The 14050-nt window shown below is 42.3% G+C and overlaps 1 protein-coding gene across 21 annotated transcripts in view; it reads left to right on the plus strand.

The window, feature by feature from the left end:
- IFT81 (intraflagellar transport 81) overlaps nt 1-14050 on the plus strand; it is a 252692-nt gene that overhangs the window by 83676 nt on the left and 154966 nt on the right. For 14 of the 21 annotated variants that reach the window (XM_073222918.1, XM_073222915.1, XM_073222920.1 and 11 more), the window contains 2 exons: nt 1350-1467; nt 13766-13930. In XM_073222918.1, the coding sequence (XP_073079019.1) occupies nt 1447-1467; nt 13766-13930 (186 nt within the window). In that variant the 5' untranslated portion in view covers nt 1350-1446. Of the gene's footprint in view, nt 1-1349; nt 1468-10989; nt 11172-12168; nt 12241-13765; nt 13931-14050 lie in introns of those variants that run through there. The other 7 variants (XM_037014302.2, XM_037014293.2, XM_073222921.1 and 4 more) reach the window with 3 other exon arrangements.

Consider the following 14050-nt stretch of genomic DNA (forward strand, 5'->3'; position numbering starts at 1 on the left):
GTTCAATCCACACACCAACCCTATGAGGTAAGGCAGGTTAATTCCATTATGCAGATGGGGAAACTGAGGCTCAGAGAATGCCCACATCCACAAGCTACAAAGTAGTCCCTCAAAACTGCACTCCTTACTTCCTCTCTGGTGGTACCCAAGTGCGAGCCGACTTTGAAGATCACTAAGAAGCTGAAGACATTAAGGAGAAAGAACCCTTTTGCTTAAAGGATGCCAGCCTGCCTCTATTACCCACTTAATCTCTGGTGCCTTTTAAATCCCTTGGCTTCAAGGTGAATGTAACTACTGGGCAGCACTTTTCTGATGATGTGGCACTCACAGAGTGCATGGCTCAGAATTCCTCCAAGAGTGTCTGCTGTGAAGAGCATGGTTCACTGACAGCCCTAAGTCCCATTCCTCTGACTCCACCAGCAGGTTCACACCAAGGCCTTACTTCCCCAGGCTGCTCCCAGCCAATGACTGGGCATAGTAGGAGTGCTAGTGCAGCCCCACCGCTGCCAACCTGGGGTTCCTCTTACAGCTGCCTTTGGCTTTGGAACTCCACATCAGCCTGCGTGAAACTTTCTTGGAACTGCCCTGCTGTCTGAAGCTCTTCCTTCACCTCTACTTTTGCATGTGTTGGACTAGCATCACAGTCTGAAGAGACTCCTTCCTGTTCTCCCTTCCCCTTTGTTCTTCATGGGCATAAATAAATAAACCAGTAACTCTTTTCCAGGTCTAAGCCAGTCTTGGCATGTGCTTCTTAGATGATCATAACTAACACAGATGACTTCCATTTTGTGGAGTGAGCTAATGAAGTCTACAACCACCCAAACCCATAGTCATCTGTTGTCACGGAAACAGTTTCACACTGTAATGGTTATACCCATGGGCCTTGGAATCAGAATGACCAAGGTGTGAGCCCCGCTTGTTAGTGGTATGACTTATAGGAAGTTTCTTAACCCGCCTAGAGGCTGTACTTTCTCATGTATTGAATCAATGATTCTTCACCAGGAGTGATTTTGTCCCCCAGGGGACATTTGGCAATGTCTGAAGATATTTTTTGGTTGTCATAACTGGAGGAACTGGAGGGAGGGGAATTATTGCTACTGATACCTAGTGGATAGAGACCAGGGATGTTGCAAATATCCTACAGTGAACAGAGCAGTCCCCATCCCTGCACACACACATACACACCCCAAAAAGAATCATCAGCCCAAAATGTCTGTAGTGCTAAGGCTGAAATCCCTGTGTTAAATGGAGACAGTGAAGGTAGCTAATTCAAAATTCTGTTGTGAGGATCCAGGGGGATCAGTTGTTCAATATCTGTCATTTCTGTTTTCCCCCACCCACCTCCACAGGTCAGGGGCCAGGTGATTCTCCATCTATGTTCTGTATCACCAATGACTATAACATGAAGATGCTGAGTAAATTATTATGAATTGAAATATTTATCAGATGAGTGAAAATCAACAAATGGTAACTATTATTATTGTTGTTATTATTATTACCAACACTGTCTTCCCAGCCCCTGGCTCAGAGCCTGGGGCATAACTGGTCCTCTATATTTATTGAATGAATGAATGAGAAATGGAGGAGTATTTACTCATTAACCACTAATTTATGTACTTTGGAGAGTTATTGGAGCCTCCTGGGAAAGAAGCCCAGTCTTTTCCTTTTTATTTGCAAAGAGGAGTTTTGCTCATCAAAGAAATGACCTTAAAGGATTGAGACCTCTGCTAAGCCAGGGTCAGGGGCCTGACTCAAAGTCATGTAGAGTTTAGGACACACACCTTGCTTAACTTAGGCAAAAACGGAAAATGGGCCAGGCTTTGTGCAGACTCGCTGTGAAACAAGAGCTGTTTTCAGGGCCCAGGAACACACTCTGTCCCATGTTTAATTTCTTCCATCTGTCTGGTATCTGCCCTCTGCTGCCCTCTAAGCCACTGCCACACATTGTCTGCGTGCGTTCCCATATAAGGTGATCTCGCTCTCCCTTTCTCTTCCTCTCTTCCCCTCTCCCTCTCTTTCTCAGGGTTGGACGGCAGCAGCACTTGCTTCCTCCACCCTGCTCTCCCTCTCTCAGCCTTCCCTGGCAGCCTCTGCTGTGAGAATGGATGGCTGGAGAGCGGGAAGGGGCAGGGGGCTGCCAAGGAATGTGGCAGGGTTATTTTTGTTCAGGCTGCATTCTTTGCCAGGCCTGCAGGCCCCAGCCACTTGGGGATGTCACATGCTGATAAGACAGTGGGGGTGACTGAGACCTGTGGCTCAAATCTGCAACACCCCAGGTGTGAGCCGTCGTCACGGAGTTGGGGAGCTGAGGGGGCAGGGAGGGAAGAGACTCTGAGGTCATGGAACTCACCTCTCCCCCTGTCCTGTGTCTGATTCACATAAAGACACGTTTGATCCTTCAGAGAAGCAACTGCAGGAACTGAGATCTGTAACCACTTAGGCCCATCTCTGGGCAAAACCCAACATTTGCTGTAGAGTGGAGAAGAGCCAGGTATCATGGTGAAATTATTAGCTGTGTGACCTTGGGCAAGTTGCCTGACCTCTCTGACTCTGTTTCCTTATCTGTCATAATAATATCAACAAATCTACTTGATACTGTTCTAGTATCCCAGTGAAATGTAAACCCTTGAAGGCAGAGATTACTGTCTATTCTGTTCACTATTATTTCACCAGCACCTAGAGAATAGTGCCTGGCACACAGTAGGAGCTCAAATATGTATTGAATGAATTAAATGAGATGCTTTTTAAGTGCAAAGCACCCAAAACATAATAGCTATTACTACCTATTTAACAACAGGTGTTCATTTAGCACTCTTAAGTGTCAGGCCCTGTTAGGAGCTGAGGGTATAGCAGTGATCACAACAGACAAGATCCCTACGCTCAGAGAGCTGATATTCTAATAGGGGATATAGACAATCAAGTAAATTAAGTTCAGAGAGTACCAAGTGCTATGGAAGAAATTTAAAATGGGGTGTGGAAGAAGTATGTTTTTCAAACCTTGTGACTGTGACTCACAGCAAGAAATATGTTTATTGTGTGACCCCATGAACACATATGCATGTTTATTAAATTGAAATAAAACCTTCACAAAACATTTGTGGTAGATTGTCTGCAAAGATGTCTGCCAACAAAATTAGCAAACATCATTCCTGGTATGCACATGCCAAGAAGTAGAATCTATTTCTCCTTTCCTTGAATCTGGGCAGGTCTTACTACTTGCTTTGACTAATAGAATGCAGTGGACTTGACATTGATTGTTCTGGGCCTCAGCTTTAAGAAACCTGGGGCTTTCACTATTACACTCTTAGTTCCCAGCTGCCACAGAAAGCAGCTCAGGTTAGACCTCTGAATGGAAGCAATCTTGGATGTTCCAGCCCCAGAGCAGCTCCCAGCTGAATTCAACTGCATGGTAACCCAGCAGATACACACGGAGCAGAAGATCTGCCTTGCAGAGCCCAGCTAACCCACAGACTTGTGGGAAGAAAAGATGGTTGTTTTTAAGCCAATAAACTTGGAGCGGTTTGTCATGCCGCAAAAAATTATTCTGACACAGAAAAAATTGCCCTTATTCTGTGTTATTTTCTATTCCATTTCATTTCAGTTATTAAAAATATTAATCAAGACCCACTACATTGATTTTTGTATCCACAAAATGGGCCATACCTGACTGTCTGAAAAACATGGAGAATGACTGGTATGTGGGTTATTTTAAGTAAGGGGGTCAGAAAAAGCCTCCCTGAGAAGTAATGTGAGCTGACACCTGGATGAGGAGAAGGAGCCAGGCTGGGCTAGATTGGGGAAATAGCCAGGCAGAAGAGATAGCGGTACAAGGGTCTTGAGGCTAGGATGGGTGTGGTGTGTTTGAGCAGCAGAAAGGGAGCCAGTGGTTGGGGAATAAGGAGAGAAGGGAAGCCTCAAATGAAATTAGGCCTTCTGCTCTGCAGCTTCTGGGTCTTCAGCTCTAGGGAACAAAGACAAAGTCTTGGAAGACTTCAAGTGGACAGTTGATCTCCCAAGGCCCTGACTGCCCTTTTTTTATTTTTAAATGAGGTAAGATTCACATAATATAAAGTTAACCTTTTTAAAGGGAAGCATTTAGTACATTCATAATATTGTACAACCACCCTTTCTCTCTCTGGAAGATTTCCATCACCCCAAAAGGAAGGCCTGTACCCATTACACAGTTGCTCCACATTTTCCCCTCCCCCCAGCCCCTGGCAATCACTAATCTGCATTCTGTTTTTAATGGCTTTGCCTTCTCTAGATAATTCATATAAGTGGAATTATACAATATGTGGCCTTTTGTGTCTGGCTTCTTTCACTTAACAAAATGTTTTCGAAGTTCATCACTGTTGTAACCTATTGTACTTCATTTCTTCTTACGGCTGAATAATATTCTGTTGTATTATACCACAACTTGAGCCATTCATCTCTTTGCCCATCGTTTTGATCCTATAATCCATCTACAGCACTCTTACAAACTTTGCATTGATTTTATCAGCTGAGGAGGGAGCAGAGATCTTAAAGACATGAAAGAGAAGGCCAGTTTGTGTCCTGCTGCTCTTGGCCTTTGCTTGTCCCCTCCCATAAACCTTTTCCTGCATGATTTGGAGCTTCCTCGTGGCCCAAAATGCGGCTCCACTGCTGGTTACCCTTAAACACTCCCCCTTAATTCTATAAATACACCAACACTCAGCTGGGAAAAAAAGAACTTGAAAAGCATCTGAAATGAAAATATACTTTTTTCCCATCATCAACCAAGTGTTTTCTATCTTCCCCCTCTTTGATTCCAGGGTAGGTGCCTGGGTTTCAAACCATTAGCTCTCCCTGGAGAAGAGAAGAGTTTCTTTGGCAAAGCCTTTATAGGCCCTGGGTAGGTCCTCCCACACAGAAAATCGCTTTGCCTCCTGCCTCGGTGGCCAGATTTGTGGTCCTTCCTTCCTGACTTTGCTGAGCTGGTCTTGAATCAGTTTAATAGGTTGGTGAAAATGGCTTTGGGATCAGGCAGACCATGTTTGAATCTTGGTTCAGGCAGCTACTAGCTATATGACCTTGAGCCCTCTATTAATTCTCCAGGCCTCAATTTCCTCAATTATAAAATGGAAAACACAATACTGCCCTTGCAGACTTGTTGTGAAAGAAGATGAAATGAGATGATGTGAGTGTGGGCAGTGTGCTGCAGGGAAATGAGGCCTAACTCCGGGCAGTGCCTGCTACTTCGGCTAGGGGGCCAAGCAGCTTGGAGAGGTGGGGGGTGGTTCAGTTGACCTCACAAGGCCTTTCTGCCCATCATTTTGACAGCATAATTCAACATATAATTCAATTTGTAATTCATTCAGCCTGCCTTCCAGATTCACCCTCTGCCATTTTCTTCCTTGATTTATGTCTTGAGATCCCAATCTGTGCAGTAACCTCAAAGCAGCTGCCTTTGAGGCACCCTGTTCGGTTTAGCCGGTGGGAGGCCAGGCAGGGTATCAGAGGGTGTGAAGAGAGTGAGGGCAAGACTGGCTGAATCTAAAGGCTCCTGTCAGGCAGCTTTCCCTGAACAGATGCTCTGCCGGGAGTCCGGTGCCTCTTCCCTTCTCTTGCTGCTTTAGGCTTAGGGCAGCAATGGCTTCCTTGGCTGGTGGCCCTTTGCTGGGTTCCCTAAACCTTGCCCATGCATTTATAAGTAGTCCTTTATTAAGCTCTCCTCAATTGCCCAAACTGTGCCATCTTTATCCTGCCAGGAAGCTGACTGATACCAACGTTATCCATTCTAGTCAACTCAGATATGCAAAAAGAAGGACATTATTTTATAATCAACTCAAGTACAACCTCCTGTCATTATTGGGCATCTCCCCCTCACACACATCCTGGGCTCTTTTGCAGTGACAAAGCTTTGGAAAACCACTTACCATCTTCTGACAAGGGCCCACTCTAGTGACTGCTTGGCCACCCACCACCCATCATCCCAGGCTGCCTGGTCCAATGGCATTGACACTTTCATGTCAGGCCTAGGACAAGGTAAGCTTTGGCCATGTTGGAAGCCACTGGACTCATGATGGGGCCTCCTTAGGGTAGCCCTCCTTTTGGGGAGCTGCCCCGGAATTATCAACCTGTGACCTTTTCTCAGTCTTCCCTAGCATCTCTCTTTTATCTTCTCACTTTGAAGGAACTTTTCTTTCTGCTCCTGCCTTGAAGACAGCCAGCCAGCCTACTCTTCCCCGAAGACTTCAGACCTGCATGAAAGACAGGAAGTACAGCTTCTGATTTCAATCTGCAAAATTCAAGGCAGTGCAAATTGTTTCAAGCATAGGGGAAACAGACAGAGAACACACACAAATTAATATTTTAATAAATTCTGACACATATGTGAAGCATTTAACAGAGTTTCTGACATACAGCAAGCACTCAGTGAGTGATGACATGATTATTATTTGAACCCAGTAAAAATGTTAGAGGCATCCTATATTTCAATCCATACTTATAACCAAGAAATTAATATGAAGTAAATATTATTTTTACTCCTTTACGTTGCTGATTAATCTCATAAACCCCACGAAGAAAACTATTTTACACCAATGTACTAAATGGCACACATTCCAGAGACCTCTGGAATCTCATCCATTCAGTTGAATATTTCACAGGTTATTTGTCTTTTTCCTTTTAGGAAAGCACATTCTGCCACTAAACATACCCACAAGATTAAATTGCCAGAGCAGAGACAATTTAGGATATCTGCAAAACTCAATTGAGGTTTCCATTTAAATTTAATTTCTTTCATTTCCAAGTAACCTAGATGGCAAAGGCATTAAATGACAATTAATGGATAACAGAATAACCCACTTCCGAATTTGTTCCTGTGTCTGGGTCATTTTTCCCAGTTTTGAAAGAATGAGATAAAGTGGGCAGTGTGCAGAGTAAGCCCCAGATGGGATAGCATCTTGAAAACTGGCATTCATTGAATACTCGAGCAGAATCCAGAAATATCTCATGGTCAGGATGAAAGGTCTAAATTTAATACTAAAAACAGAAAATTGGCTTGGCTTTTCTGTACTCTGCACAGGAAAGTTCTTGTTTGGAATTTCTGAAATGAGAAGGGGCTAGAGATGTTATGTTCACAACATCCTAGGATTTTTGTGGGGACCTGGCAGGTCTGCTGTTATTTCAAGACTTCATTTGGTCCACAGTGGAAACCTACATTGAAGAAAGATAATCCACTGGAAGGAAATCAGGGAGAAGATTCATACTGATACAAATACTCCTCACAAGAAGTACAGGTTCATTTCTTCCTCTTCCAGTTTTGCTTATCTAGCTTTTAAGATTTAACTACCTTCCCTGACCACCTGTATGGGACATCTGTTGTTCCTGATTTCACTGCACTTCTGCCTCTGGTAACAGAATCCAGCTCTTCCTTTTAGAGAGCCACCCTCACCCAGTCTATTACTATGTCCATCAGAGTCATAGGAATTGATTCAAGAATGGTTTAACACACTTCAGACCAAATGTTGGCCCTGGGAATTTTTTTGCTTGAACTCTCGGAGAAAAGATTCTACTTTTACTGAAGTTAGTAGGCTGGAAGAATGTAAGCCTCTTGCTACTGGCAGCCCATCCAGAGGAAATTGGGGGTGAGAGGCAAAGAGGTGGAGGGAGAAAGAGTGTCAAGAATGACATCTCTGAGCTCCTAGAGCAAGCCATAACTGAAGGTAGTTATATCCTTGGAGTTCACAATTGCTTGAAATGATGACCTGTCTCCTTCTTCTTTATCTTGTACTAAAATGGACCCTTAAAAATACACTTGACGAGGAGTGATTTTTTCCCCCTCCGAATAACTACAGTAGAAATTCACAACTGTGTATGGTCCTTGCAGTATCTACAAGGTTAAATAAGGGATTTGGAAAGGGCAGCTTCCAGTTTCTCTCTCACCTCCTTCATACCTCTTCTCATCCTCTGCTTTACTGGAGGCTGGTGAACATTGAAAGCATACTTGCATATAGCAGCATCTTCTTATCAGAGGGCTTTGGGTGAGAAGCAGATTGAGAATTTTAGTACTTTGGTAGCAAGGAATGTGTAGATTCCAACAACAGTATGTTGTTGCAACCAAAAACTGCTAAAGAATCCACACCTTGGGTCCTGTAGCCTACAACCACGTGCACCTAAGGTGCTAAAATTAACAAGAATTGGAAGGAAAAGACAAATCCAGGAATGAATGGCCATCCCCCACTACTCACCCATATCCGTGAAGTACATACCCTGCTCACCTGACTTAGCCAATCGAAATACTTTATCCATAAGAGAGTGGAGGTTTGTACACAAATGTTCATAGCACTGTTCATTATAGCCAAAAAGTGGAAACAATCCAAATGTCCATCAATGGATAAATGGATGAACAAAAATCTGTACAATGGAATATTATTCTGCCATAAAACAAAATGAAGTACTACAATATGGATAAACCTTGAAAACATACTAAGTGAAAGAAGCCAGACATAAAGAACCACACATTATTCCATTTATATGAAATATCTAGAAAAGTCAAATCCACAGAGAAGGAAAGCAGTTTATGGTTGCCAGGGGCTGGGAAAAAATTGAGTTTTTTAATTGCAAGCTGAGAGATGATGGCTAAAGGATACAGGATTTCTTTTTGCGGTAATGAAAATGTTCTGAAAATTAAGATGATGATGACAGTTGCACAACTTTGTGAATATGCTAAAAACCATTGAATATCACCCTTTAAATGGTGTATTATAATATGTATGTGAATTATACTTTATAAAGATACTTTTAAAAAGAGAGTCAGGGTAGGCGTGGGAACCTTTTAGAAAGGCTGTCCCATGTGTCTAGGACTTCCCTTCACCTATTAAAAATGTCAAATATAGTTCAGCCAAGAGGCATCTTTGTGGGTTTACAAAGAAGACTCAACATAGCATTTAAGGAGAAAAAGTCTTCGTGTGACTTGGGACGTAATCAGCAATGCCTTCACTGCTGTGAAATTGTTGCTGAGAGGTTCCTCTTGGGCCCCTCAATAAATCTATCCGAAGTTTTATCTTAAACGAATCAGGGAGTGGTAGCAAGTCTTCCCTTGGCCTGTGTCTGGGCCCTATAGCTAGGCAGGGACCCAATATGTGCAGGCCTCTCTGTGTCTCTTTTTTGCTTCAACTTGGAACATAAACTTCTCAGTATATGAATCCCAGGTGGCCTCAGGTTCTTCCCTGTGTTCCAGAGCAACCACACTAAGCATAAAATCCATTCAAGTTTGAGTGAAAAGAGTGAATTCCACTGCTGATTTGAATTTACACAGGATTGCCTTCTCATAATGAAAAGTATAGTGTTTCTGTAACAGCTGCAACAGGCAGAAGAGGAACTAAAAACTACTAGATAAGCCACTCCTTCTCTAGCCTTTTCTGTAGACTCAATAGAAGGAGCAAGTCTAATGTCTCATTTTTTAAAAAGAAGAAAAATAAAAGGAAAAGTGTTCTTAGCTCTTCCAATGTCAGGAATTGTTCTAGTTGCTTTACCTGTTATCACTTTGCTTAATCGTCATGTTAACCCTTCAAGGAAATATTATTGTAGCCATTTTATAGATGAGGACATGAAAGCTTAGAGATGTGAGGCCACAAAATGGCAGACCTATGATTCAAATTCAGGCAATCCAGGGAATCTAACACACCCAACAGGGTCAATAAATTATGTAATCCCTTGTACAAATTTTTTATTGTATTTCTCAAAGTTATTTCAATTATTCAGCTTTTCCAGTTTTAAGTGTTGCCTCCTTTAACTGGTTGTGAGCATCCATGAGCTGGGAAGGGTCTTAGTTTCTTTCCAAGTACTCTCAGGGTGTCTTCACATGGTAGTTCAGTAGTCAGAAGGCAGCCAGCAATGGACTCCTCTTGGAATGTCCTGTTTCCTCTGCCTGAAAAATCCCCCCTTTCCTGTTTTGGCTAATTTTTACTGATCCTTAAACATCACTTTGCCCAATTCAACCTCTCCTGATAGTATGGTCCCTTCAGCCCCAAATAAACTTGGGACCCTTCATCTAGGTTCCTCCATCACTGGGTACTTTATGAAAGCATTTATCATAGCTGTATTGGTGTTGCTCAGTCAATTGTCTCTTTTCCCACACTAGACTGTCAGCTCCATGAGGACAGGGGCTACATAATTCCCACGTGCCATTGCATATAGGAGATGCCTAACATAGAATTTGGTGGGATTTTTTTTGTTGCTGTTCTAACTCTGATGCTAAATCTGTAGTTGGTTTCTTCCAAGATGTTTGAATAGGAAAAACTAAGTTTTCAGGGTATGAGGAATTTCATTTTTTTTCTTTTCAGTGCCATCAGGAAGTGCACTGGTTTCTAGTCTAATATGAGTGGATTCAAAATACCATTCAGCAACCAAGGTCTCCCCCAGGCCAGCTAGTACAATCCTGGGGTCTCTGTTTCAGTAGATTTCTGAGCCTCCTTTGTGATCTGGCATGGAGATCTTCCTCCTGCCTAACCCACTGGATGTGAACTCTGTGAAGGACCTCATTCATGTCTGCAGGTACCTAAAAAGGGGCTCACAGAAGCCACAAGGAGCTTTTTTTTCTTCAAGCTCTTAGCATATTAAAAAAATTACTGGATTTAAACAAATTTAATTCCCAGTACGATGTGGCCCAATAATGTGACACAGAAGCTGAAATCTCAGTGATGAATGTGACTGCTTTTAATTCTGCCAGCGACTCTCTTTAACTGTATAACCTAATTTGGAGAAACGTTTGTCAAAAGCCTAAATCTGAAGCCCAAGCCAAAAGCTTTCTCAACCCAAATCCCACTGGCCTTGCTTCAGAGAAGTCATCACCCCTTTGGTGAATAAATGAATGGATGAAAGGACACACACTTAACATGTGGTAAAAATTAAAGTATTTGTAAACTGCAAACTGCAGCACGTTGGAGAGAGTTTATTGCCATGGTAACGACCCCAAATTCTCTAGGCTCTTAGCAGTGGCTCAGAGGTTACGCACCCACCGCGTATTTCGCCCGGCACTCCCAGCTCCCAGGCCGAGGGGACCCCGCGGAAACGCGCTGGCTCCCGCCGGAAGTGACGGGAAGCCACGGCGTAGCAACCGTTGCCAGGGAGCTCGTCTCTAGGAACCCACCAGAGCCTGCACACCTCCTGCGGGGGGAAAAGTGGTTTCTTGAGGAGAATTTGAGGTAACCTCGCTAACCCGCCGGTCAGAAACCTCCAGAATTCCCAAAGTAGGAGAGAACTCCCTCTCCCTTCCCTTCTCAGTGCAGCACCTCGAAAGTTGTAGAGTCGTAGCAGTTAAACCCTCAAATCGGGGTCGGCCTCTACCGGGCCTCCGGGTGATACAGGCCCCTCCCCCGCGGGATGAACAGTCTCCTGGGGCCCAGAGCTGCGTCTGCGAGGTGTCTGGGCCGGATGTGGGGTCCCCTGTCCCCTATCCCTAGCCCCGGGCACGGGGAGGACACTATTTTGGGGAATCCTGTGAGGCTGCTGGTCCCGCGCTCTTGCCAGCCTGGGACCAGCAAAGTCATTTCTGTCCCAAGTTGTGCCAGATAAACGCACGTCCTGGTTTTAATTCTTACCCCGACCCTCTCGGGTTCTTCTGTGGGTGCTTGTGAATTAGTGTGGCAGCTTTCCGCTGAAGAAGGAGAATAATTGCTTTTGCTAATTTTAGAGCACAGAGCCCACTGCGCATGGCTGACCCGTTCATTACATCTTTGGCCTTAGCCGGTGACCATCTGAAGGCTGGGGGCTAACTAGGGGGGGAACCCAACTATTTTCATTTCCTCTTGGTAACGCGTTTACTTAGTGTTTTGTTTTTGTTTTGTTTGAAAGGGAAAAAAATGTGTGTGTGTGTGGTATATGTATACATCATATAATTTGTAAATCATTTTACATCTAAAAATTAAATATGTGAAAGTGATGATGTGGACTTTTTACTTAAAATATTTCTAACAATGGAAAACTTGCATCTGCAATGTGGATTTTTATTTATGTAAAGGCTTTCCTTTTATAGCTTACAAGAAATTTCATATTTTTAAACTTGGTTAACCTTTCTGATGTCTTTTTGGCTTATTTTTAACAATATTTACTCATAATTTTGGTATAATTATGGAGAAAGTATAATATCTTTACTGTACTTTAAAGTACTAATTACATCAAATATTTTTTATGTTTTCTAAGCATCCAGCTCCACCCACCCAATTAAAAAAACCTATTTCAGAGCAAGATGGATGCAACTTCAATCAGTCTTAGGTAAAATGGCATCTATCTATTTCATGGTTAAAAACTATTAGGGAGAAATGAAGTAATTTTTGTTTCTTTTTTACCAGCTCATTAAAAAAATTTTTTTAAATCGCTAGTTTAAAAAATTGACTGCCTACAAAATTTCTACCACTTCCCATACTAAACAAGTGATACCTGCATGCAGGAAACACCAGGAACCTAGATAAAGCTGTTTCAGCAATTAAATCATCAGATACTCAATTTTTAAATAAGTTATGATCATTCTCACTGTCAGCCTATTTCAGCTTATGTTTTGCCTGGCCTTGGGCCTGTGAACAATTCATTCAGTCTAGTGGAAGGAGTCACTGTTTTAGATGTAGTGGGTTTTCAAAGATGTAATTAGGCATGGATATATCCTCATGGATTTACAGTTGAATAGAGAAGAAAAAATGTACATAAGTAACTAGTACAAATTAGAAAAGTAACTCTAGGAGAGCAGGGCAGGTAAAATGTGGTCAGCCTGAAAGGCGCTTGTTATCCTGATGCAGAATTTGGGGATTAACTTGAGGAAGATTTCCTGGAGGAACTTAAATTTGGAGGGCAGAGCTCAAAAAGCTGTTAGAATTTGCATCTCTGGAGATGGGGGAAAGGAAGGAAGGCCTTAAGGTGGAGAAAACATTAACTGAAGGCAGAGGTGGAAAAACTATTTAGGGAGTAGTACTAGTAAAGTTGACTGAAATTTGGAAAAGGGTGAAAGGTAACAATTCGGAAATAAAGTTAGGAAAGGCTAAATTGAACTGGATCTTAAAATATCTCAAAATATAAGAAGTTTGGACTTTATTTCATAAGCAATGAAGATTCCTACAAATGATTTGGATTGGGAAAGGCAGAGACAGGAAAATTTGAGGCTGTTACCTTACGGAAGGGTAAGGAAATATAGGCCTGAATTACTCCAGGGTAGCAAAGTTGATGTCTGCAGGGCCAAGCCCATAACATCAATGGGTGAAGAATGCTGGTTGAGGAAACCAAAATAAAACAGAAGAGGCTAAAGCTGACAGCCTCTTTTCAGCTTCAGTTGGGTATGGCCATGGTTGAGCCCAGGGTTGCCAGATACAGATTTTCAAGAGCAACTGGACATCTGGATTTTAATGTAAAAAATTTCCTAATTTTTACATACGGGCTGCTAATAACAAATAATTAGAAGCATGCTTGCAGCCTAACAAATTTTTACTCTTGGGTAAAAGTTGGGGAGCTGAATGGGAAAGATGCAGGTAGGATTTATTGTTCATTTGTCCACCTTAATTCAGATGGTTTTTATCCTACCAGCTGCATATACAGAAACATTTGGCATTAAATATTAACAGTATATACTGTAGCATTCATAATAAAGTCTTTGTACTCTGATTTCTTTCAACAAAATAACTAGTTTTCACAGCATTTTGTATGCCATGTAGAATTATACTTTTCATGCCTATTTCCTATAAATATTGCTAATTTTTTTCCAGAACTTTTGTTATCAATATTGAGGATTTTTTTCTGTATTTTTACTCCTTAGTTTAAGTTACAAGACCCAATTATGAGTGATCAAATCAAATTCATAGTGGACAATCTCAATAAGGAGCCTTTTAGGAAGAACTATAATTTAATCACATTTGATTCCCTGGAGCCAATGCAGCTATTACAAGTTCTCAATGATGTTCTGGCTGAGATTGACCCAAAGGTAAGAGTTTTCTCTTTCTCTGTAATGAAAAGGGTGGCAGGAAAGCCATTTCCTACCTTTACTTATCTTTAAGTTGTACAAATTATTTAACCTCTCTAGGCCTTATTTTCCATGTCTGTA

This window comes from Manis javanica, chromosome 15 (genome assembly GCF_040802235.1).
Source record: "Manis javanica isolate MJ-LG chromosome 15, MJ_LKY, whole genome shotgun sequence".
In the NCBI taxonomy this organism is placed as follows: domain Eukaryota; kingdom Metazoa; phylum Chordata; class Mammalia; order Pholidota; family Manidae; genus Manis; species Manis javanica.